The sequence below is a fragment of the Rutilus rutilus genome (genome assembly GCF_951802725.1).
Source record: "Rutilus rutilus genome assembly, chromosome: 16".
In the NCBI taxonomy this organism is placed as follows: Eukaryota; Metazoa; Chordata; class Actinopteri; order Cypriniformes; family Leuciscidae; genus Rutilus; species Rutilus rutilus.
The window spans coordinates 6,664,157-6,689,034 of NC_140224.1; the positions used below are offsets into that span (position 1 = coordinate 6,664,157).

Sequence of the window (24,878 nt, forward strand, 5' to 3'; positions counted from 1 at the left end):
TGTTTATATGTCACAAGCTTCAAATCGCAATAGATTTTTTGGCATGTGCAGACACTGCACGAATTTACAGAGTTCCCCGCTGTTTGCATATAATAATAATTCTTATAATAGTAATAATTGCATATAATAAGCTCGTTCCGCGCATCATTCGTCATTACACTTTTTCAACGTCACTGCACATGTGCAGTCCTTTCAGTTTCGGTTTTCAATCCGATCAAGAGTTTACATGTTCTCGCGAATCGATTACAAAAGGAATAAACCACCCCTTTCAATCAGATCGAAATTTCATTCGGATCGAGCTCATTTGGATCGATTAAGGTGTTTACATGAAGGCTTTTCAGTCCGATTGAGCTGTCAATCCGATTACTAACGGATTATTTGGTTGCATGTAAACGTAGCCAGTGTGACCCTGTTCATATCTGGTATTATTATTAGTTTTGTACACTTCAATCACAAGTGGGCAGTGTTAAAGGAGAATTAAGCGATTTCTGAGAAACACTGTTAAAAGTGGATCAGACTGAGCACCACAACACACCTGTAGCCAATCACTCATGATGGGGGAGGAAAGAGAGTGAGCAAGAGGGAGATTTGAAGAAAGACTGTAGAAAGAGAGATGGCTGAGAGACATTACAAAAGAGAAAAGGTCAGAGGAATATCACTGGAAAAAGAAGAGTCATGATCAGGCAAGAGCTTTAGGACCTGTGTTAATATTAGGGGCTGTTTACATGACACCATTTTCAACTAAAAACGTAAAACTTTTTATGCGTTTTGGCCGCTCGTTTACATGACAACAGCGTTTTGGGTGACTGAAAACACAAAGTTTGGAGAACGGGTTTCAAAGTGCAAGTTTTTGAAAACGGTCACGTTTCTCTGAAGACGATGACATCATGCGCATACGTATTACGTGTTCAGTCTAGAGTGTTTCATGATATACGTTGCGTCGTGCACGTTTCGCGACAGTTTCGAAGTGAAATGTCCAGTGAGTAGCGCTAAAAGCAGGTTTCGTTTTTTTCCGGAACAAATTAACGTGAATATGGCAACGTTTTATTACGTATGAGTTTGTACGCATCACTGCAGTTCTGAATTGAAATGTCCAGTGAGTGGCGCCAAAAGATCAATGCTCAATTACGTTTTAAAATAACGTACACAACCTATTTCCTGCCCTAAACCTACCAGATAGTGTTAACAAAAGCAAATGCGTCATAAAAACGTAATCGCAACCATGGACATTTTAGCTTGATTTTGAACTTTGAGCTCTTTTATCGTGACTCATCTTTTACGGGATTCATACACGAGCTCTTCGCATCACAAGTACAATTCTTTACCAACTAAGCTACTGAGCAAGATTAAAAAGCACAAAATGAAGATCTGCAGCTGCTTAAGTGATGCAAACTCTAAAATATATTAGTTTACAAATCTTGCACTCTGGTAAAAAGTGTTTTGAGGTCATAACATAATTGTGCAAGGAGCCGCGTGAAAACTTGTCTTTATTAATAATATATACATAATTGTGTGTCAAAACGATTAAAAGTGCTTGCTGTTTTACTGCCTCTAGTGTTCATTTCTTTTAAAGACTGCAATGATATGTACGTATTGGTACGTATTTTGCGTTTTGCAAAAATGTTGCCACAGGAACGGTTTTCCAATGAGCCTTTGTTGCAATTTTAGGTGTCATTGTTTATCTGGAGCTGCTGTGCTGCTGCCGACTAACAACCAACTCTTCCTTGTATACTCTTGTGTACGGTATGCTCATTTTTATTCCTGTCGGTTGTTTGTCATTTTCGCTAGAAGAAATGAACACTTTTATTCATCAAGGATGCATTAAATTGATCAAAAGTGACATTATCAAAAAAATTCTGTTCTTTTGAACTGTCTATTAACCAAGGAATCCTAAATAAAATGTATCAGTTTCCACACAAATATTAAGCAGCACAACTGTTTAAAACTTTCAACAATAAAAATAAGAAATGTCAAAAACATTTATTAAGGATCATGTGACACCGAAGATTGTAATGATGCGGAAAATTAAGCTTTGCCATCACAGGAATAAATTACATCTTGAAACATATTAAAACAGAAAATAGTTATTTTATAGTCTAATGAAATTTCTTAATATTACTGTATCAAATAAATGCAGCCTTGTAGAACTTCATGTTAATTATATTTTTCAAATGGCTTATTAAAGCTACTAAAGTTAACCAGCCAGGGGCAGAAAGGGTTGTAATTCTTTTTCATGACAATACGGTTGTTAATATTCCTTAATTACCAATTTTGTATGTGTGTGCAATCTAAAAGGCCTCTGGTGAATATAATTAGTAAATTCCGTGTGCTTCCTTTTGTTTTACCCCAATATTAGTTATTAAAGCAGCATAAATTAGATTTTGGACTCTATTAGCTCCAGAAAGGCGCATGTTGGTGAATAATTGATGAATGATAATTAACAGTTTGTCAAATGTACCTGCATATTGTTGGCACATACACTCTTATGAATAAATAAAGGTTTCAAAACAGGTTTTTTTTTTTTTTTTTTTTACAGTGATGCTATAGAGAAGAACCAACTTTGGTTCCCCAAATAACTTTTCAGTGAATAGTTATTAAAATAACCATTTTATTCTTAAAGTGAAGAACGTTTTAATTACATAAAGAACCCTTTTTCACTATAAAGAACTCTTTGTACATTAAAGGTTCTTCATGAAACCATCAATGAGAGCGTATGCACATTCTTAACCCAATTATGCTTAATAAGCCGACAATGCAAGAGATCGTGTAAACGCGTTAACCCGCTTTCCTTTAACGGAGTATGGTCATAAACGGCTTAAGCATAAACCGATCGTCACAGCTAGATTTTTGCAAGATTTCACCCATCATGTGAACGCATTAACCTGCTTTCTGTCGGCTTATTGAAGTGTGCGTGTGTGATATCTGACAGGAATGCATCCTTAATGTGGATTTAAGCGCATCCAGACAGAGCGAGTATTTTGCAGTAAGGGAGGAGGAAATATATATCGCAAACTCAGACTCTTTCTTGACCCAAAAAATTATACAAGTGCTCTCAATCTCATGCAGCAACAGAAGAAATGGTATACAGTCAAAATGCTGCATCTGTAACTGCATGAGAGGAGAATACATGAGCCGTAAGTTTCCCGCTGACGTTGCAATACTTTTCTTTGGTTTGTAATGCTTCATTTAACATCACAACTGACATAACAAATGACATACTCTGAGTCAGATTCGAATTTTTTTATTACGGTTTGACGTCATTACTGGGAAATAAACAAAGTCTTGTAAACACTGTTAACTTGCGTTGTCGGGTTATTGGTTTGCATGTAAACCAGGTCAACAGGTTATTTCAACAAGCTGCTTTTTGTAAGTTATCAGCGTACTGGTGTGCATGTAAATTTGGTCAATGCCAATAAAGATCCTGTATTTTTAAGAATGTATAGCAGTGATACAGTGGAGAAAATACTTATTTGGTGTCCTGATGATTTTGTAAGTTTGCCCACTTACAAAGAAATGAAGAGTCTATCATTTTATGGTAGGTTAATTTTAACGGATAGAGACAGAATATCAACCAAAAAAAAAAAAAAAAAGGTTATAATTGATTATCATTTGATAGAGTGAAAAAAGTATTTGATCCCTACCAACCAGCAAGAATGCTGCCTCCCATTGGTTATGTGCCCATGTGAAACACAGATTAATCCTGTTACTTTAAGATGTTAGCTTGTAATGTGTATAAAAGACACCTGTCCACATAATCTGTATCTTCCATTCCAACCTCTCCACCACCATGGGCAAAACCAAAGAGCTGTAAAAGGACATCAGGGACCAGATTGTAGACCTGCACAAGGCTGGAATGGGCTATAAGACCATCAGCAAGATGCTTTGTGAGGAGGAGACATCTGTTGCCATTATTCAGAAATGGAAGAAATACAAAATAACCATCAACCACCCTTGGTCTGTAGCTCCATGCAAGATCTGGCCTCATGGGGTAAGGATAATCATGAGAAAGGTGAGGGATCAGCCCAGAACCATAAGGGAGGAGCTTGTTAATGATCTCAAGGCAGTTGAGACCACAGTCACCAAGCAAACAATTGGTAACACACTACGTCTCAGTGGATTGAAATCCTGCAATGCCCGCAAGGTCCCCCTGCTTAAGAGGACACATATAGAAGCCTGTCTGAAGTTTGCCAATGAACATCTAATGATTCAGAGAAGGCTTGGGAGGAAGTGCTCTGGTCAGATGAGATCAAAACCGAGCTCTTTGGCATCAACTCAACTCGTCTTGTTTGGAGGGAGAGAAATGCTGACTATGACCCCAAGAACACCATCCCTACAGTCAAGCACGGAGGTGGAAACATTATGTATTCATTATGTAACATTATATACGACTTCACTGTATTGAGGGGCCGACAAACGGGGCCATGTACCGTAAAATCTTGGACGAGAAACTCCTTCCTTCAGCCAGAACACTGAAGATGGGTCGTGGGTGGGTCTTCCAGCATGACAATGACCCAAAACATACCGCCAAGGCAACAAAGGAGTAGCTCAAGAAGAAGCTCATTAAGGTCTTGGAGTGGCCTAGGCAGTCTCCAGACCTTAATCCTATAGAAAATCTGTGGAGGGAGCCGAAACTTCTAGTTGCAAAGCGACAGTCAAGAAACCTTAAGGATTTAGGATTTAAAGGATCTGTAAAGAGGAATGGACCAAAATCCCTCCTGAAATGTGTGCAAACAAGGGATCGACCGATATGGATTTTTTAGTGCCGATGCCGATACCGATTTTTTTTTATCAGCCTTAGCCGATGACCGATACGGGCTGCCGATTTTCTTGGGCCGATATTTGGAGCCGATACTGCTTTTGCTCACTCAATTTACATCATAAAAATGACACAATGATGATAACAAATGTTACAAGTCTCAATTTAAAAAAGGAACATTTATTGAACTTAAAAAAACAATATTTGACAAATATTAAAAACATGTGAGGTAGAACAAGTAAAAAAAAAAGTTCAGTGCTGAAAATACTGAAGCATAATTCAAATTCTGAAAATAAATTCTGAAAATAAATATTTAAGCATAAATAAAATAATAAAATAAAAGTATCCAACTATTTACAACCTAGTCCATTTTAAACAAAACAAAAACGATTTTAAACCAAACAGATTCTCAGTTTATTATGAATTAGGGACTGTTCACATATCGCGTCTAAATGTGGAAAGCACGGCCGCGCCGCTTTCTCCTTTCTACAAGCGCTTGTGCTCCCGTGGTGTCTGTCGTTGCTATGCAACCATGAACTGCGCTCTCCATGATGACGAGGAAGTAAGGATTAATTTATTTCTAGCCCTTTACGACTACATATATTTATGGAGATGAGAAATAAAAGCCCGCCCTGTCCAGCTATGATCAGCTGTTCGGCCGAGCTTTCGATGTTGTCATGGAAAGGTCAGTTGTTTTTTCTCACATGACCAGTGTGCGCTTGCGGCATTCTGAAAAGTTTAGATGTTTTCATCTCACCACGGCATAGGAGCGCCTGGACAAAAAACCGCGCTGCATCGCATGCGTGTCGCAACCGCGTCGCTTCTTTTATGAGCGCACGTCCAAACCTCAGCCAGGTGGTCGGTGAATAAATCTCCCACAAATATCACGGAATCACGGAACAACGTCGGCATTATTTAATCCTATGACCAGTGTTCGTAACAGCTGCCGTATGCATATGGATAGCCTCAAATTTAGCTATTTGCAGCTCCCTAAATAAAATGACAAGCAGTTTTATAGATGAGGCATTCGGCATTCGCGTTTTCCATTTGGACCCACAAACTTGCTTAGCTATAGTTGCACGCACATAGAGCAACGTGTTTCCACTTTCAAAGTGTATGGCAATATTTCAGCTAAGTCAAACAGTTAAAAGATGCTTTGAAAGTTTAAAACTTGCCGTTGTCTTGAAGAGGCCTCCCGCACTCTGCTAGTGCGGGACGGGCAGTGCATGGGCTGCACGTGAACTGCAGCGTCTCCAGCAACACAGAGCTGCCTGCGGACGCCTGTCTGTAAATAATGCCGGGAAAAAACTATCGGCGAACGCAGTAGCCGAGTAAAACCCGCAAATATCGGCCCGATATATCGGCCGACAGATATATCGGTCGATCACTAGTGCAAAGTCAAACCTGGTGACCAACTACAAGAAACGTCTTACCTCTGTGCTTGCCAACAAGGGTTTCTCCACCAAATACTAAACAATGTTTTGCTTGGGGATCAAATACTTATTTCACTCACTGAAATGCAAATCAATTTATAACCTATATATAATGTGTGTTGTTTTTTTTTCTGGATTTTTTGGTTGTTACTCTGTCTCTATCCATTAAAATAAACCTAGCATAAAAATTGACCCTTCATTTCTTTGTAAGTGGGCAATCTTACAAAATCATGTAATTGAACTGCCATAATTTAGCCGTTCCCAGCTCCCATTGTCTGAAAACTTCAAATATTGTTGACATATAAAGACTCAAGGACAAACATTCTGTAAATTTGACTTTCTGTACTAAGACGCTTCACTGTTAACTGTTCACTGCTGGTATATTGCTTAAAGGACAAACTGAAGAATGTCTCTCAAAGCTCACTGTCCTCAAACAGCAAGTCTGCAGTCTTTCAAAACTTATAGCATGCAAACAGTGAGGTGAAAAGCTCTAAGTCAGAACAGCAAGGTTTTTCCTATCAAATCCAACAACATGGACAGAAAAAAAAACAAAAAAAAACAACAACTCCTCAAGGACACTTTGAATACAAAAGCTAATAATCCTGTCAGAATCGTCTGTTCAGTGATTTTTACTTTCGTTCACTGCGTTTCTCGTGCTCGGCTTGGTGACAAGACAACCTTCATCCTCGGTTTGGAGTGCTTAGAGTTTGTTGTACACAGGCTTACAGGGTGATTTGTCTCCCTTGGGTTGCTCCGTGGAAGATACACAGGTTTTTGTTATTCAGAAAGATGACAGAGTACCTTCCATATAATCCCTCCATACACACATGGACATGTTCACCCTGTATAGCGGCGCCTTCTTGTCTGGTGCACGGTGTGCTGTTCTTGCAGATAATAGAGGAAAAATTCCTTGTACGCTCGGTGTTCTGACAGTGCTCTAATGGTCGCTTCACACAAGCACACGCTCAAGTGTTCGACACTAATGAGGTCCACTGAGCCGGCAAACTGGCATCCTGCAACCTCCATTCCAATGTCATTATTTTTCCGGGCCATTTTTGAACCTATGGCGTTCAATCGAGACTTAACTGTGTTTAATCCAAAAGATGAGGAAGGGCCACAGGGCAGTTTCTAACTACTTTTCCATTTGTTTGATGTTAGATTTTCTGTTTGTTAGATTAATATCAAAATAGCAATACAGAACCTTTGACCTCTTCTCATCGAAAATGATTGTGATATCAAAGATTGAGTTAATCAACAATAGATCACAGGATTTTTCATGTAGATTTGCTGTTTTTTACTTTGATGACGTGAGACGCTGGAAACGGTCGAAGTCTAATCCCTGTATCATGTTCTTTGATCTTGGTCTTTTATAAAATGAGTAAAAACCACAGGCCTCCACCAGCAATACATAACAGCTATCAGGACTCATTTAATCCTGCTATTTAATAAAACATAAGATGCTTGTTATCGACATCAACCTGCAGGAATACAAATTCATTTAAAGGGTAAAAGGGTCGTTTATGAATCAAAGCCAACTGTCTTTAAAATCTCTGTAACAAATTCCCGAACATAGGAGCTCTGGCAACACAAACGGATCTGATTTTAATTGCATGACATTTTGGAATAACATATTCACTAATCTGAATATAAATGTCCTTGTTTACATATATGGCTTGACTACAGTTTTGTTTGAAATGCCTCTGGTTTACCCAGGCATTTATTTTTATTTATTTGTTGGCCAATGATAAGAGACCTACTGTATTGGCCTCTGATTATATCAATTTAGAAGGTTAACCAGAAAATCCTTAAAACAACATGGATTATACATAAACAGCACATCTGTACCTTATGAATACTCTTTATCAGGAAGAATGTCCTTTCATATTTCATATCAACATGAAAAGCTCCATGAAATAAATGTGTTAGCCCATGTATGTTAGCTTTGATGCTAGTGCTAGTTTTCAAACTTTTTGATGCCACAGACCCCCAAACATAAATAAATAATAATAATAATAATAATAATAATAATAACAACAATATATATATATATATATATATATATATATATATATATATATATATATATATATATATATATATATATATATATATATATAAATATAAAGGAAGCTATTTACATTATTCAGAGCAACGGCAGTTATAAAAGCGAGGCTGCAAGGGATAGACTTACTGTGTTTTCAATGGCATCTGCAGTAAAAAGCTGTATAAAGCTCATAGATCAATTTTCCACAGCTTATATTGTCGGGAGTTTTTTATTTACAGATTTCTTTTGCCATGTTTCATCAGCAGAACAATCCAAAAACAAATTAAATAAAAGTACAACCCACTGAAGAGATGTGCGTCTATTCCTCACAGCCTCGCTTTCATTCCAGTTAAAAAATTAAGATGGCTCAGCTGTGAATAAGGTCTATAGACAGACAGACAGACAGACAGACAGACAGATAGCACTTAACACTGGACAAAAACGAGTCAACATCATGACACTGCAAAACCATCAGCCCCTCTTCAAATGAAAGCGCCTTCCTGCCGCTTTCAAAGGTTCTGCCTGTGGATTAGCCACTGACCTTTTCAAACTATTTGAGATCAGTGCGTTTGGCAACTGCGTGCCATACTGTGTCTGTCGTTTCTAAACAAGAGGCAAAGGGCAAATTTCCTCCTGCTGAACTTAGGGTAGGGAGGCTTGCTCGTCTTCCATCATTCAAAAACAACTTTCACTCCAGCAGAATACATGAATACTGAAAGAGTCGCGCATTACATGCACAGCCAGTGTACAACAAATGGGTTTGTTTGCTCTTGGATGGGTTTACAAAGGGCAAATCTATGTTACCCAGCGTTAAGAACTTCACTAAGGAGATCTACACACCCTCAGTAAGTCTAAATATGGATTAGGGCTAATAAAAGTGGAGGTAAATTGGTACCAAGTCAAGTTAAAAAAGAAAAGTTACAATAGCAGCACCGCATTGGTAAGACTGAGAACTAACATGTTTAAACCAACTACACTTTTAAGTATTTGTCCATCCTTGCTTTAAACATAAATGTAAAAAAGAAATAAAAGTAAGAGTAAGACGAATATATATATATATATATATATATATATTTTTTTTTTTTTTTTTATTAGGTACCATATCTTTTCTTTTTTTTTCATAAAACCAAAACACTCAAGGTATCTATTTAATTTAAATCAAATCAAATCAAATCAAATTTATTTATATAGCACAAATCATTCATCAAAGCAATTCAATGTGCTTTACAAAAAAAGAAAAAAAAAGAAAAAAAAATACAAACATCATAATAATAGTACAAAAATACACAGACACAAGAAAGATTTAAAAGATGGGGGAAAAAAAGGCATAAGAAACTGTAAGGCTGAACAATATAGCTATGTTTAAGAGCTCAGTCATAAGCAAGTGAAAAAAAGAAATGTTTTTAACTTGGATTTAAAAATCAACACATTTGGGGCGCATCTAAGATCTTCTGGTAGTTTGTTCCAGTCGTGTACAGCAGAGACGCTAAACACAGCTTCTCCATGTTTTGTTCTAACTCTTTGCTCCACTAGCTGACCTGAGTTCATTGATCCTGCAGTCCTGCTTGGTTTATATTTTTCAATCATTTCAGAAATATACTCAGGTCCTAAACAATTCAGCGCTTTATAGACTAAAAGCATAACTTTAATAACTATTCTAGAACTGATTGGGAGCCAATGCAAAGTTTTAAGATCCGGAGTAATGTGCTCTATTCTCTTAGTCCTGGTTAATAATCTAGCAGCAGCATTCTGAATGAGCTGCAGATGCTTTACAGTCTTTTTCGGAAGTCCGGTTAATAGGCCATTACAATAGTCAACCCTACTAGAGATAAAAGCATGGATGAGCTTCTCTAGGTCTTTTTGAGGCACCTAGCCTTTGATTGTAGATATATTTTTCAAATGATAGAATGCTGTTTTGATGACCGCTCTGATATGATATGAGATCTGAATCTATCATAACACCAAGATTATGCACTTGATCCCTGTTTTTAAAGGCCCGAGAATCTAATTCTTTAATAATACTTGTTCTTTTATTTTTGTTGCCAAACACAATAACCTCAGTTTTATCTTGGTTTAGTTGTAAAAAAATTAGATTCATCCAGGTTTTGTATTTGCTCTATACAGTGGCACAAAGAATCTATTGAACTGTTCTCATCTGAATTAAGAGCCATGTATATGTGAGTGTCATCAGCGTAACTATGGTAATTAATGTTATTGTTCTGTAGAATCTGGCCTAAAGGTAACATATAGAGATTAAACAGAAGCGGTCCAAGAACTGATCCCTGTGGAACTCCGCATGTCACACCCACCCTATCAGATTCAGAATTTCCAATGGTAACAAAGTAACTCCGACCATACAGGTAAGATCTGAACCAAGGACTGTCCCAGAGACTCCTACCCAGTTTTCCAGCCTATCAATAAGAGTTCTATGATCTACAGTGTCAAATGCTGCACTGAGATCTAATAGAACCAGAACTGTTATTTTATCAGAATCAGCATTCAGCCGTATATATCATTTAAAACTTTAATTAGGGCAGTTTCAGTACTATGGTGTGGTCGAAAACCTGACTGAAATTTATCTAAAAGACCACTTGAAGTCACAAACTCATTATAGTTGAATAATCTTGGCTATAAAAGGTAGATTTGAAATAGGTCTATAGTTGTTCATTATAGATGCATCCATTGTTCTCTTTTTTAATATGGGCTTAATGGCAGCGGTTTTCAAGGACGTTGGAAAAATGCCTGATTGCAAAGAACTATTGACTTTTTGGTGCAGATCTGCTTTTATAGAGCTAAAAAAAATAATTTCACACAGTCTGAAGGCAGTATGTCTAGACAGCACGTGGAAGATTTAAGATGTCTAACTATTTCTTCTAGGAATTTTTGATCGATTACATTAAAATGTGACATAGTAACCAAGTTATGTCTTGGTGGTTGTAATGACGGTAGAGAATCAGCGTTAGACTGTGTAGTACTGATTAAACATTTTTGTTACATTCTCATTCATTTTTTTTTGGGGGGTGCTGCTGCCCCCTTGCCTCATTTTAGATAACACCCCTGCTATGTTAATATTTCATTTAAAAAGTGTGCTCAGTATCATATTAGTTTTAGCATTGGTATTAAATTGGTTTGGGGAATTGTGAAATTTCTCTGGTATCGACTACTGACATTTTAGTACCATTATAGGCTTGAGGGTCAATGGCAAAAACTGACAGATGAAGACATGAGAAGAATAATAATGAGGGATGGTGCTTCTACATGATGTGTAAATGACATAAAAGCTGGAGAAGGAAAAGAGAGATGAATAGCTCCACTTGAAAGCTGGAGTAGCTATAAACTCTCAGCTGATCTCGTTGAAAATGTCGGCCTCATTTACATACATAGCACACTTTCAGAAGTTTACTAATCACATGCACGAGTGTCTTAAAACAAGATAAGGGTGTACGAGAAATAAATTATTGAAAAAGCTATGAATATTTGATGAGCAGCCCTAGTGAAAGAAACAGACAAAAGAAAATGCGCTAAAGCATCTTGGTTTGATTGACCCTTTCTGGAAAGAAAAAAAAAAAGTAACAAAAGCTCATTGAGATGATTAATGAGAAGCGGACCTCGCGGCTGCCTTCTATTCTCTCTCAAACGGGTGACAGACAAACACAGCATGCACTCTAAACTAGAATGCAACAGGACACGGAAAAAAAGGAGATGAGATTAGCCAGAACAGAACATCTTGAAACGTTATATATTAAAGACATGAAACAGCTTTGTTTACAACTTAAAGTGCTGCAAGGTCACAAAGTTTTAAGAGTCAATACAAATGCACCTTTTAGCTGTTTTATGGCCATAATGGAAGCATAACTTTTAATTAAGGAGAAAGATTCAGTTAATTATCACAGTGTGTGGAAGCTGACTTTGAAAGGGAAATCGTTTTTTTGTTGACAATAGGTGTTGATAATTTATATATCTGTACCAAACATTAATTCTGGGAGATTGGTGGCACATTATAAACAAGGAGGTTTAATACCTGCTGGAGAAACAATCCATTAGCATTAGCATTCATCTCAATGGCGGAAGGAGCCGGTTTAGAATTCTGTCATCTTTACTCATAGGAACCACTGAATTTTTGGGCCAATCATCCGAGCTGTAAATGCCATGTGACTTATCATAGCCACCGGAAAATTACATCGTGACAACAGCAATTGATTTAAGGTACAAGAACACAAATAAAGAACCGTGGCATCAAAAGCAGAAAGTCCTTATACTTTTAAAAACCCTCAAAAAACTAACAAAATATTGAGTATTCAATGAAGAAACTTTTGTGATTATGTTGCCTGACAATCTTTTTTAAAGGCCTGGCAGCAGAACACAGCGTTTTTAGTAGTTTTCACGGATCCGTGTGAATGGGGATCGTTTTAACAATGGTGTCGTCTGTACACGGAAAACTCAAAGTAAAGTATAGAAGGCAAATGAGGGTAATAATGACAAACACCTGTGATAATTAAATTAATCTCTATGACAACACTTAAGTGGTGGGAAAACTAGACAATCAGGAAACTAATGAAAACAAACTAAAAGTCCATGAAAATGAAACTAAGACCAAAATAACTGAACGTCTGTGACACATGCTGATGTAAAGTTTATTTTTATTACTTAAAAAATTTTCTTCTCACATTTGAGCATGGAAGTCTGAAAACCTGATGGCTAAAGTTCTGCAGATATGAATCATTTCATCAAATGCTCTCACAAGTTTTTAAAATATAGACTTGTTATAAACAAATATCTTATGTAAGTTGTACTACTGCAACTTAAAGGTGAACTAAGTAACTTTTTTACCTTAACTCAGTGGTTCTCAATTCCAGTCCTCGGGACCCGCTACTCTGCACATTTTGTATGTCTCCACACATGAACCAGATCATCAGCTCATTAGGAGAGACTCCATGAATTGAACTGAGTGTGTCAGATAAGAGAGACATACAAAATGTGCAGAGCAAGGGGTCCCGAGGACTGGAATTGAGAACCACTGCCTTAACTGAACAGCTTCGGAGTCATTGGAATGGTTATATTACTTATTTCGGGTTGAATGGTGGTCGTTTCGCCCGTGAGCGGAAAATCCACACTTGCAACTTTGGGCCGCCGCGTCAGGAAGTATCGCGTGATATCAGGTCTCGCGATGTAAACAATTGCTTTACGGCCAAAAGAAATCTGCTAAAATGCTGTCATTATTGCGCTCCCTCACGCTGTTCGAACCCGAATGAAGAAGACGTTTTAAAGAATGTCCCATCTGCTTTGATGTCGTTGATCTACTAGCCTCTGGTGTCTGAGAATCGCCAACGAGTTTTTACAACAGTGTTGTCAAATATCTATTCCGAAGCTGTGGGGGGAGCTCTAGAGAGAAACCTGCGAGCAAAAAGCGAGAATACAGCGAAGAAATACAGCGAGCCCCGCTTTAATGACTTCTGACTACTCAGATAAGGATTCTTTTTAATAGATTTTAAAAAGAAAACAACGCATCATCCAGGTAACAAACCGCAGTATTAGGAAACAAAGATTAACTTTTGAACGACATCATTTTTATAAATTTAGCAATAATTTTATCTTGTGGACTACAGTATGTAAACATGTGAAATAACTTATTCAGTGTGATAAAAGATGGCATGCAAATAGAAAATATGCTATGTTTTATATGCTAGCATATGGGCTATAGCATACTGTGTGTCAACGACACCTGCAAGAAATGCAGCCAGGATTCACCAATGTAAATATTGTATCCACTAAAGCAACTCAAAACTCCCAAACATTGAAATGAATGTTTTGCGATGATTATAGATAATCCAACACAAGAACAACCATATCTTACCAAATGAAATGCAATTTTGCACAGTCCTAAATTACCTGTTTGTAGATGTGTATGCTAACAACATCATGATGATACATCATCACACAACCACAGAATCTAAAAACATCTCAGTTACATTCATTATCAAGTCTAATGCCAGTATGCCAGTGTGGCGGTCTGAAAACGACAGCAGCGGCAGGGCTTTACATGTTAATAAGGAGCGCTGTGCTAATGGTGTGGTTGTTTGTCTGACCCTGAGCTGGTGGGACGGCACAAAGGGACCACTAGTGTCTGCATACTAATCCTGCAGGTGCAGAGGAGACGGGGACTCCCGCGCCGGCCAAGCGTTTCCATTACCTCTGCATGACTGGAGGGGGAGACCACAGGGTATCAGAAAAGAGCTCCACATGTGGTTAACTGGAGTCCCATCACAGCAATTCATGGCAGATTACATTCGGCAATGCAACGTTTCAGCAACACACTGTACAACGACCTGACAGCGTAACAGCACTTCAGATCAAGGGATGCAATCGTCAGCCGGCACTCCAAACTAAATTTCTCTCAAAACTTGTCGTGATGACACGCTCTCCACCTGCGAGCCAAACACTTTTGGGTAAATCTTACAAAAAAAAAAAAAAAAGATACTTGAGGAAGAGAATCAAAGTCATTTGTTCCTGTCAAGAGTGGAACTCTACTGCTGTCCGGATAACTTTACCCACAGAAACTAATCATACTTCAGTTCAGCGGCGGCTCAAGTGCTGCTCGTTCACTGTCAAATGAAGCTGAGTAAAGAGGATCTCAATCTGCACTCCAGCATCCGAGGCGATGGAAGGAGAACCGCAGACATATGATCGACCGTCTCATCACATATCCAGTGTACTCTTAGAGCCACATATAAAGAGACACACTAGTGTACAGGAACTCGAACCTTTGCAGAGGCCAAATAAATTCTCCAATTATAAATAAATGTACACTGGAATCACTTTTGAGGGAACAATTTATCACGCACTTGAACACTGATTCTACTGCACAGCAGGCAGAAATGTGTGTCAAAGTTTGTAGAGCACCAGATTCAAGTTTTATAAATGCACAAAACCCCAGAAAGCTGAACAGTAAAATGCTAAATTATGAAAGTTAAATTCTGTCATCATTTAATCACTCTGATGTTCTTTTGTTTATCTTCGAAACACTAATGACAATGTTTTTATTGCAATCTTTCTGTCCCTCCATTTAAAGTCTATTCACCCAAAACTCTGATGATTAAAAATGTTCATAAAGAGTAATATAAATCCATCTGAATCAAGCGTTTTAGTCTTCTGAAGAGACACAATCACATTATTGTGACTATATATAGATTTAATTTAGGCTCTTGTTCACGTATTTTTCTTTTTTTGGGTGAACCACCCCTTCAATAGTTTTCAGCCACATGACTGGTGCGGAGACCGAGAGGGCAAAACATCCATAGAACTGCAGGAAATGTCTTCTCAATTTTTTCATTTGTTTCAAACAATAATTGTTCAGATCACCTCTCAAATAAAGTAAAATGAAGATGTGTATTTCAATCACTAAAGACAGAGGGACAATCAAAACCGCTTGACATGAAAAATGCTTGACGTGGCTTAATGTAATAAGACAGTGGTTTTAAAAGATCAAATTCAGTATCTTATGGATGATGATGCATTCTACAGGCGAGAAGATGAGCCAAGAATATGAATGCAAATGCGCTAAATTGCATGATAAGCATTTTCTTTACAATGGTTTTTTGTGGGAAAACAGTTAACGTTTAACATGTTGCGTTCATATTCTTGGTTCATCTGCTTGTCTGTACATGGTATGTTTTGTATTAATTTGGTCCTCCAATATCACTTACGGTCTTTTCACACCTGAATAGTTAACCCTGGGTCTTTCTAAACATCCGGGTAAACGGAATCCTGGGTTATCTTGCTTCACGTTTCACACTGGTCATAATTTACCTAGGGCTAACAATTAATCCTAGGTATTCATAAGATGAGGTTTCACATTGTACATTCCTAAACCCTGGGTTAACGTTCTTATTTGCATATTTGCGGTGTCAGTGTCATTGATTGGATGAACGCAGCACGCAACTTGTTTACATAAAAGCTCTAGTATTGCTGACTGTAGCCTACTATCAGTTTTAGGTTAATTTTGATTAGCTCTGGTGTGACTTGACTGTAAGATATAATCAATAATAGGTTAATGCATTGCATCATTTAAACATGAATGTGTTGAGCCCATTTTAAAGAGAATGTGAAATGCCTACCACAACCAATTTTACTTTTATGATCTGATGGATTTTAAAGCAAAACTTATTTACTTTTATCTGAATAGTATCCATCAGAAATGATTGGGTCATTATTCAGCATTGCATTCCAGAACTGAGCTAAATGGTTGGTGGAAAAAGTGACTCTGAGGGCACGTTTACACGACAATGATATGCTTAAAACGGAGAAGTTTTTCCTTTGAGGTTTCCGACACCATTGTCAAAACGATCCCCATTCACACGGATCCGTGAACACAGCTAAAAACGCTGTATTCTGCTGCCAGGCCATTAGATGGTGATGAAACACTATAGACTGAAAGCGTTATACGCACATGCGTGACGTCATCGTCTTCAGAGATTCACATTTTTTGTTGTTTAAACTTGCACTTTGAAACCCGTTTTCAAAAGTTTGCGTTTTCAGGCACCCAAAACGCTGTTGACGTGTAAATGAACGGCCAAAACACATAACACATGTTGTGTAAACAGCCCCTCAATGAAAAGGAAAGAAAGGTGGAACAGATACTTCACTGATGAAGATTGGGGACCATTTTTTATGTCTTTTATGCTCCGCAAATGCAGCCTTGCTTGCACTGACATTTTGGATCAATTTAACATGCACTAATGAGACACGAACACAAACGTTTATCATGCAATTAAATAAACGAGTAAAATAACTTCGACGTCTCAGATATTTTGGAATTCAATGTTCGTTTTGGTACAAGCTTAGCATGTAAGTGCAGATATAGTTTGTTCTGAGCTTTTCTCCAACTGCATGACTGAAGAGAAAAACTGAATTGATAAAAACATTCACAAAAAGGAAAGTATAAAAATGAGACAGTGATGGATGGGTGTGATCGTCAAAATGAAAAACAGAAGTGGCAGGATCCTCTGTGGGTGATTTAGCAGTCACAGAGATTCATTAAGCATTTTTATGAGATATGCCGTGCGAAAATGCATAGGCTGCACATTTTAGTTGGCAAACATCACAAAAACTCTACGGCTGCTAACAAGATGCAACGTTTTTTAATTTTTTATTATTAGCCTTTTATCCCATAATTTCACTCTTATTTAGCCATTATCAAATATGCTTAGTTTTTCATGCAGTGATGTGAATTTTTGTTGAGTGACATCCGCTGAATTCAATGCAAAAAGAAAATGCAAACTCGAATGGTTTCTAGAGTGCTGTTATGCATCTGTTAAAGTGTTTTAAAGCTGTTGTTAGGGTGTTGCTATCTGGTTGCTGGGGTGCTTTGAGTGGTTGCATACTAGACCAGGTCAAAAGACCGAAATACCCCTGCTAAAATGACCAGCTATAAGGCGCTTTGTTGGTCTTAGCTGATTTAAAATAATTTTTAAGGTATCACAGCCAGGCTAAGCTGTTTTTTTTTTTATTTTTTTTTTACCTTGACAATGTGCAGATGGTTGGCCAGCCACTCTCTCAGCATGATCCAAACCCCTCTTAAACTGTTGCTTTGTAGCTCAAACGGAATAGCATGGTGCTAACAATGCCAAGGTTGTTGGTTCAATTCACAGGACATACAACTGATTAAAAACAATGCATACCTGTGCTTTGTAAGGCAAAGTAAGTCACTTTAGATAAATGCAAATGGATAAATGGAAATGCATAAATGCAACCAATTGGAAAATTATATTTTGTTGATTCTTAATAATAATAAAAATAATAAGTCGTTACATTTATATATCGCTTTTCTGGGTAATCAAAGTGCTTTACATATGGAAGGGGGAAATCTCCTCAACCACCACCAATGTGCAGCATCCACCTGGATGATGCGACGGCAGCCATATTGTGCCAGAACGCCCACCACACACCAGCATATAGGTGGAGAGCAGAGTGATGAAGCCAATCAGTATATGGGGATGATTGGGAGGCCATGATGGACAGATGCCAATGGGCAAATTTGGCCAGGATGCCAGGGTTAAACCCCTACTATTTTTCCGAAGGACATCCTGGGATTTTTAATGACCACAGAGAGTCAGGTCCTCGGTTTAACGTCTAATCCGAAGGACGGTGCTCTTTGACAGTATAGTGTCCCCATCACAACACTGGGGCATTAGAACCCACACAGACCACAGGGTGAGCGCCCCCTGCTGGCCTCACTAACACCTCTTCCAGCAGCAACCTGGTTTTCTCAGGAGCTCTCCCACCCAGGTACTGACCAGGCTCAACACTGCTTAGCTTCAGTGGGCAACCAGTCTTTGGCCACCAGGTGATATGGCTGCTGGCATGTTCTTGCATGTTTCGTGACACTTTCAGAGTTAAATGTCCAGTGAGTGGCACTAAAAGTATATTCAGTTTTATCCAAAGCAGATTAATGAGAATCTAGCAACATTTTAATTATGTTGGTTGACGACTTGCGCTAAAAGGTCAAAATGTTTGATAAAAACAAATTTGTTGAAGCAACCATGCCATTTCAGCTCTGTGATCGGGACATGTTTCACGGGACTCGTACCTGTGTGCACTGCATTACAAATGCAAAGCTGTACCAGGTGAGCTACCAAGCAAGTTTAAAGCCAAACATATGGAGTTTGTTATGTGATTAAATATGCAAATGTATTAGTTTACAAATCATACACAATTGCAAAAATGTTTTGAGGTCATAACATAGTATTGTGCAAGTAACCAGGCAAAAAATGTTTAGGTATGTTTTTGGAATTTTGCAGAAATGTAGGTAGAGGCCATTTTTTCCAATGAGCCTAGGTTGAAAATGCAAATGCATAGATGTTAATGTAAAACCATCACACTACACTAGCCTAAGTGTTGCAAAACAGGTTGGTGGCCAGTTAAGACAAGTAAACCACTTCAGCAGAAATGACTCAGTCTACTGCATTTTCAACTATTGCATTTTTCCCTATTTTAAAGTAAAAAATAAAATAAAAAAGCTCCAAAACTAATTTTAGAGACAATAAGCAGAATGCATCTCCTCAACAAGTACCATAATATGAGGTATCATTTGTATCATATTAGCAATAAAAATAGTGGTGCTTGCCTTAGAAAGCTATTTCTCACACAATTGAATGTAAACTACTTGAAGACTGTACCGTGAGTAGGTAATTATGGAGGCAGGGTTATCTCTAGTCCACATCTAGATGATCCCACAGAGCAGTTTCGAGAAGCAGCAAAGCCGTGGAGATCAAACAAACTCTATCCAGCCCTGTGCTCACCACACCGGGGCAACAGACACCTGGCTAATGTGTCTACTGGCAGCAGTCAAGAGCTGGCGGAGGGCTGCGTCTGAAAGCTATTGTTATTCTCGCTGTGCTGCAGAGCTACTATCAACTATGACCTTTCTGCAGCTCTGTAGGACACAACATTAATTCAGACCTTCGGCCAAGTCTTTTCATCTCCATGTTTCTGTCTCCGTAGCCCTGATTAATCAATGAATAAGGATGTTATCAAGGCTATTTTAACCCCATTGGTCATCAAAGCCTGCGTACAATTACCACCTCACTATAAAGCTGTTAATAAAATCATTTTTGATCACAGATCTATCTGCACAGACGGTGCTGTCTTCTTCTGAACATACAGATGAATAGGTTGTGTGATAAATTCAGCAAAATAAGCCTTAAATGTTTTTAGCTTTAAATCAGTTTAGGCAAGCCAGTGGAAGTCTTATTTGCCTCAGAACCATGTGAATTGAACTGATTACCCCATGTCAAACATATTAAATAAGTAATTTAATTACAATTAATTTAATTTAGTGCAAATGTCCTTTGAGGAAACAACAGTGTGTGTAAAACATTACATTGCACCTTTGCAGCACACTTTACCTTTTAGCTGTTATGCATAATCAGTCTATGATTACATCTATGCTGACAGTTTTATACTGAATAAAACTACCTAAAGCTGGTTATTTTCATAGTGCTTTTATGCTAAAGACCCTATTTACTTTTTAAAATACATGTTTCGTGTCTTATTGTGAATTATCTACAATTGCATGTTAATGCATCTTCATAATCAAAACAGGATCAAATTTGTCTAAAACACACATATCTAGGCTATATCAAAAGATGCAATATAACTAAACATATATTTGTGTAAAAATCATCTTTCAAACACACATGGCCATCAGCAAACGCAAAAGTTCAAGGCATGATTCGCAAACCACTTGCTCTTGAAAGATGGCGTTCAAAATACTTTTGAGTTGGAGTTTTATATTGTGTAGGTCTCCTGCTAACTGGCTAACTCACGTTATCATTGTCTTACTTAAATACTTCTGCTAATCAGTTTGTGGGCCACTATTACCTATAACTGTGTATTAATGCAGATTGTCTGTCATTCTCACTACTTTGAGGAAAGATTAAGCATGGAGCAAGATTTGTTTTAACAACGTTTATTTTACATCAGTCATTCACATCAGTCATTCAAGCTAGAGCTCGGCTAATGTATACATTGCATACATGCACTGTTATTGATACAGTTTCCACGTGTTCACCGCAATATATTACAAAAATACTCTGTAAATAAATTAGAACAAGTAAAATAATCGGTTTGTTGATGGACATGCACTTGTTAATGCTGATGGTGAGGAATTACAGTTGCAACATCTCATAATGTACCTCAAACTGAGTAGTGTATCACTGAGAAACGTCCTGCTCGAGTCGTCCTTGCAATGGAGGTTCGGGTTGAATGACCAGTTCTTCCAGTGTTTCATCATCGGACTCGCGCTCGAATTGATATGGTAAAATCGACGTCATTGTTTGTTACTGTCTTTAGTTTATGGTGTAGGAAGCCTCATAGGACAGCTGACGTTGTTATGGCAATGGGCGTTTTTGTTTGCAACGCGAGCGCTGTACGCGGTAAACCGATTACAACAGACTGAGCTGTCTGGCCAATCAGAGCAGAGTAGCTTGCGGAAAGGCGGGATTTAGAGAGATTGATTCATTTGACGAGTCGTTTGAGAATCATTGAAAAATGTGGTGATGTGCAAATGTATATTATGAGGAAATTAAACAGTTTGCTGGCCTAGAGCATTCAGGTGTGCAATGATCTTAGAGAAGAAATTATTGCTGCCTATACATCTGGGAAGGCTTACAAGGTCATTTACAAAAAAATCTGAAGTCTATCATTCTACAGTGAGGGAGATTATTCACAAGTGGAAAACATTCAAGACAGTTGCCAATCTTCCCAGGAGTGGACATCCCAGCAAATTCACCACAAAATCAGACCATGCACTGCTCAGAAACTGCAGAACATCCAAGAGCTACACCTCAAACTCTACAGGCCTCAGTTGGCATGTTAAATGTTAAAGTTCATGACAGTGCAATTAGAAAAAGTATGGCTTGTTTTGGAAGGCTTATTTAGTTCTCTCTAAAAAGAACATGGCAGCACGGCTTAGGTTTGCAAAGTTGCATCTGAACAAACCACATGACTTCTGGACAAATGTCCTTTGGACAGACGAGACCAAATTGGAGATGTTTTGCCATAATGCACAGCGCAACTTTAGGCGAAAACCAAACAGCATTTCAGCACAAACACCTCATTCCAACTGTCAAGCACAGTGGTGGAGCGGAGATGATTTTTGGCTTGTTTTGCAGCCACAGGACCTGGGCACCTTGCAGTCATTGAGTCGGCCATGAACTCATCTGTATACTAAAGTATTATAGAGTCAAATGTGAGGCCATCTCTCTGACAGCTAAAGCTTGGCCGAAGGAAAATATCCCAAGTACACCAGCAAATCTACAGCAGAATGGCTGAAAAAGAAAGAATCAAGGTGTTGCAATAACCCAGTAAAAGTTCAGACCTCGACCCGATTGAAATGTTGTGGCAGGACCAAATAAATTCATATAAAAAATAATTACTTCGTTATTGCTACTAAAGGTGGTTGTACAAGCAATTAAATCATAGGGTGTACTAAGTTTGTCACACATGGCTTCTCCATTTTAGCTTTATTTTTGTTAAATAAATAATGTCACGTGTTGTTGTTCATCTGAGGTTGTATTTACCTAATATTAATATTAATCGTAATCTAATCTGATACGTAAAACTATAGAATTCAAAAGGGTGTATTTTCTTTTTCACATGAAGTGTTTGCTCACCTGTACTCCTCCTGCGTGAACACAGGAATTATGGATGGCTGCAGGACAGTGATCTCCACCAGAGTCTTATTGAACTTCATCGGCTCGCCATCATCATAGGCAATAACCGCCAACTGTTTGGGAACAAGAGAACAATCAATTTTAAGAAAAAACAAGGACTAGGAATCCGCATTGAGGATTGTATAACGGTCTAATTTTAACACAGGCCACAACTAATTTCAGGGTAATATAATATAATATAATATAATATAATATAATATAATATAATATAATATACATTTTTGTCATTTTTGTTGCAGTAAAAGTTACAAACAATCTTTAAACAAAATAAATGTACTTTACTTTAGAAAACTGCATTAAAATAAGACAAGATCATTGTTATTTTTCTCTTTGCAGATCGTTTTTCTTGTTTATGCTTACAGAACAAAAAATAATAATCTAACAATGGTATAAGACATGAGTAAAATACTGTTAAAATCAGATACTCTAAGACTTTTACTAAAGTGGTATTGGGATTGGTGTCTTGTAACGGTTACACTTTACTTCATTGGTCCACTTTAGACCATCTACTAACTATAAGTAACTTTGCAACTACATGTCAACTAACTCTAATTAGAGAATTATTAGACTGTAGTAGACTGTTAGGTTAGGGTTAGCAGAATACAATGTAGTTACAAAGTTAATTATAGTCAGTAGAATGTCTGTTGAGGGACCATCAAAATTCAGTTTTAGCAGATATGAAGCAGACACTCTACTAATATTCTAATGACTGGTAGCTGGCATGTAGTTGCAAAGGTACTGTAATGGAGTCTTTTTCACTGTAAGATATCACTCTCTGCTTGTACCCTTGTACTCTTTGCACCTCTGCACAAGCCTTAGTCTGTGTGGTGGTCTTGTGGACAGGACAAATGCACCAATATATTGAGCTGTCAGGCTCATGGTCCCATCCTGGTCCCCCGTAACACCACAGCCCCCCTCCCATTGACTCCAATTGACTTCCTTTTTAGTTTTCTCACTACTACTGTCTCTATTAGAATTGTAATAAAAGTGTATATATATATATATATATATATATATACTTTTATTACAATTCTAATGGACATTAGAATGGACATTCAGACATACATATATAATAAACGTTTTAATATTTTACACTCCTTTTTCTCACATAACTCAACCTAATTTTAAGGATGATCAAAGTTTGTCATAAAAACAAGTAAAAAATACTGATTAAGGGGCTGTTCATGCCGGCCGCGCCACTTTCTCCACCTTTCAAAAGTGATTTTAGCCCGTAGCTAAGCAATCATAAGCCGTGTTCTCCATGAAGACGAGGAAGATTCAGCAATGCATAAATTGATTTCCAGCCCTTGCATTAGCTCTGCTACAAGATATATTTATGGGGATGAGTAAAAAACCCTGCCCTGTACAGCTATATAATCAGCTGTTCATCCATTTTGTCTGAGCTTTCAGTGTTGTCACAGAAAGGGTGAATCTGGTTCTTGTCACATGACAAGATGCCACAATGCTTGTGGCATTCTGAAGATTGTCCGATTTTTTTTTTAGAAAAGATTGAGATTTTTTCATCTCACTGTGGCGTAGATGAGCGTGCAAAAGACGAGACTTGTGAACTGGTGGAAAAGATCTGTTCTCTTTTTGTGTGACAATATCATCCTATATAAGACAAAAAAATGTGGCTCATCTAATGCATCTGATAAGACAGAACCATTGTGTTGGGTCTAGGGTTGGGAATCGAATACTTGAGGTCAGGAATCGGATACTTGTCATAAAATTAATATTTCGATTCCTTATCGATTCCTTTGTGAGCATTTCAATATCACTTTTAACAATTCAAGCGCGAGACGACTCTCGCACTATTTTATGTGCTGCACATGCATCCAATTCGCGCTCACAATAATTATTTTTTTTTTAAACCATTCAAGCGCGAGACGACACACACAACGTGCGCGCAGAAAAGGTGATTTTAATGCGATTTTAAACCATTCAAGCGTGATACGCGCTGTTCTCTTACGAGAGGTCTCTCGTACTGCGTAAGTATCTTACGCTAGGTGAAAATCCCTTTTCCACGAGATATTGAAGCCAAAAATGATCCTTAATTTTGTAATAATGTAAAACGCGTTGCGGCAGCATGCAGACATAGGCAAGGCAGCTCACGTGCCTATTGGCTGATCTGCGGCAACTGCAGCAGCCTATCGAGAGAGGCCTCTCGTGACGTCAGATCCAATGAGGGCGCTTCGCACCCACTGCGTCACGTCCCGCCAAAACAGGCGTGGCTTAGGCCTATAAATACGGCTCGACAGGCTGATAGAATCTGATTTTTCATCTCTTCAGCGAAGCTCACGCATCGCTGGATCCGGAGAGAAAGAAGCCGCGCCGTCTGAAAAAGCCTTTCAGCGGGACGAGCCACTGCACCTGAAGCCGCTGGCCGAGCCGCCTTCAGTCGCCGTTCCTGCTGC

General features: G+C 38.1%; 1 protein-coding gene across 2 annotated transcripts in view; it reads right to left on the reverse strand.

Moving 5' to 3' along the window:
• The window catches only part of LOC311305984 (protocadherin-15-like), a 228,887-nt gene that overhangs the window by 42,070 nt on the left and 161,939 nt on the right, over positions 1–24,878 (reverse strand). For both annotated transcript variants that reach the window (XM_084434059.1, XM_084434058.1), the window contains exon 24: positions 22,405–22,517. In XM_084434059.1, the coding sequence (XP_084290185.1) occupies positions 22,405–22,517 (113 nt within the window). The remainder of the gene's footprint in view (positions 1–22,404; positions 22,518–24,878) is intronic.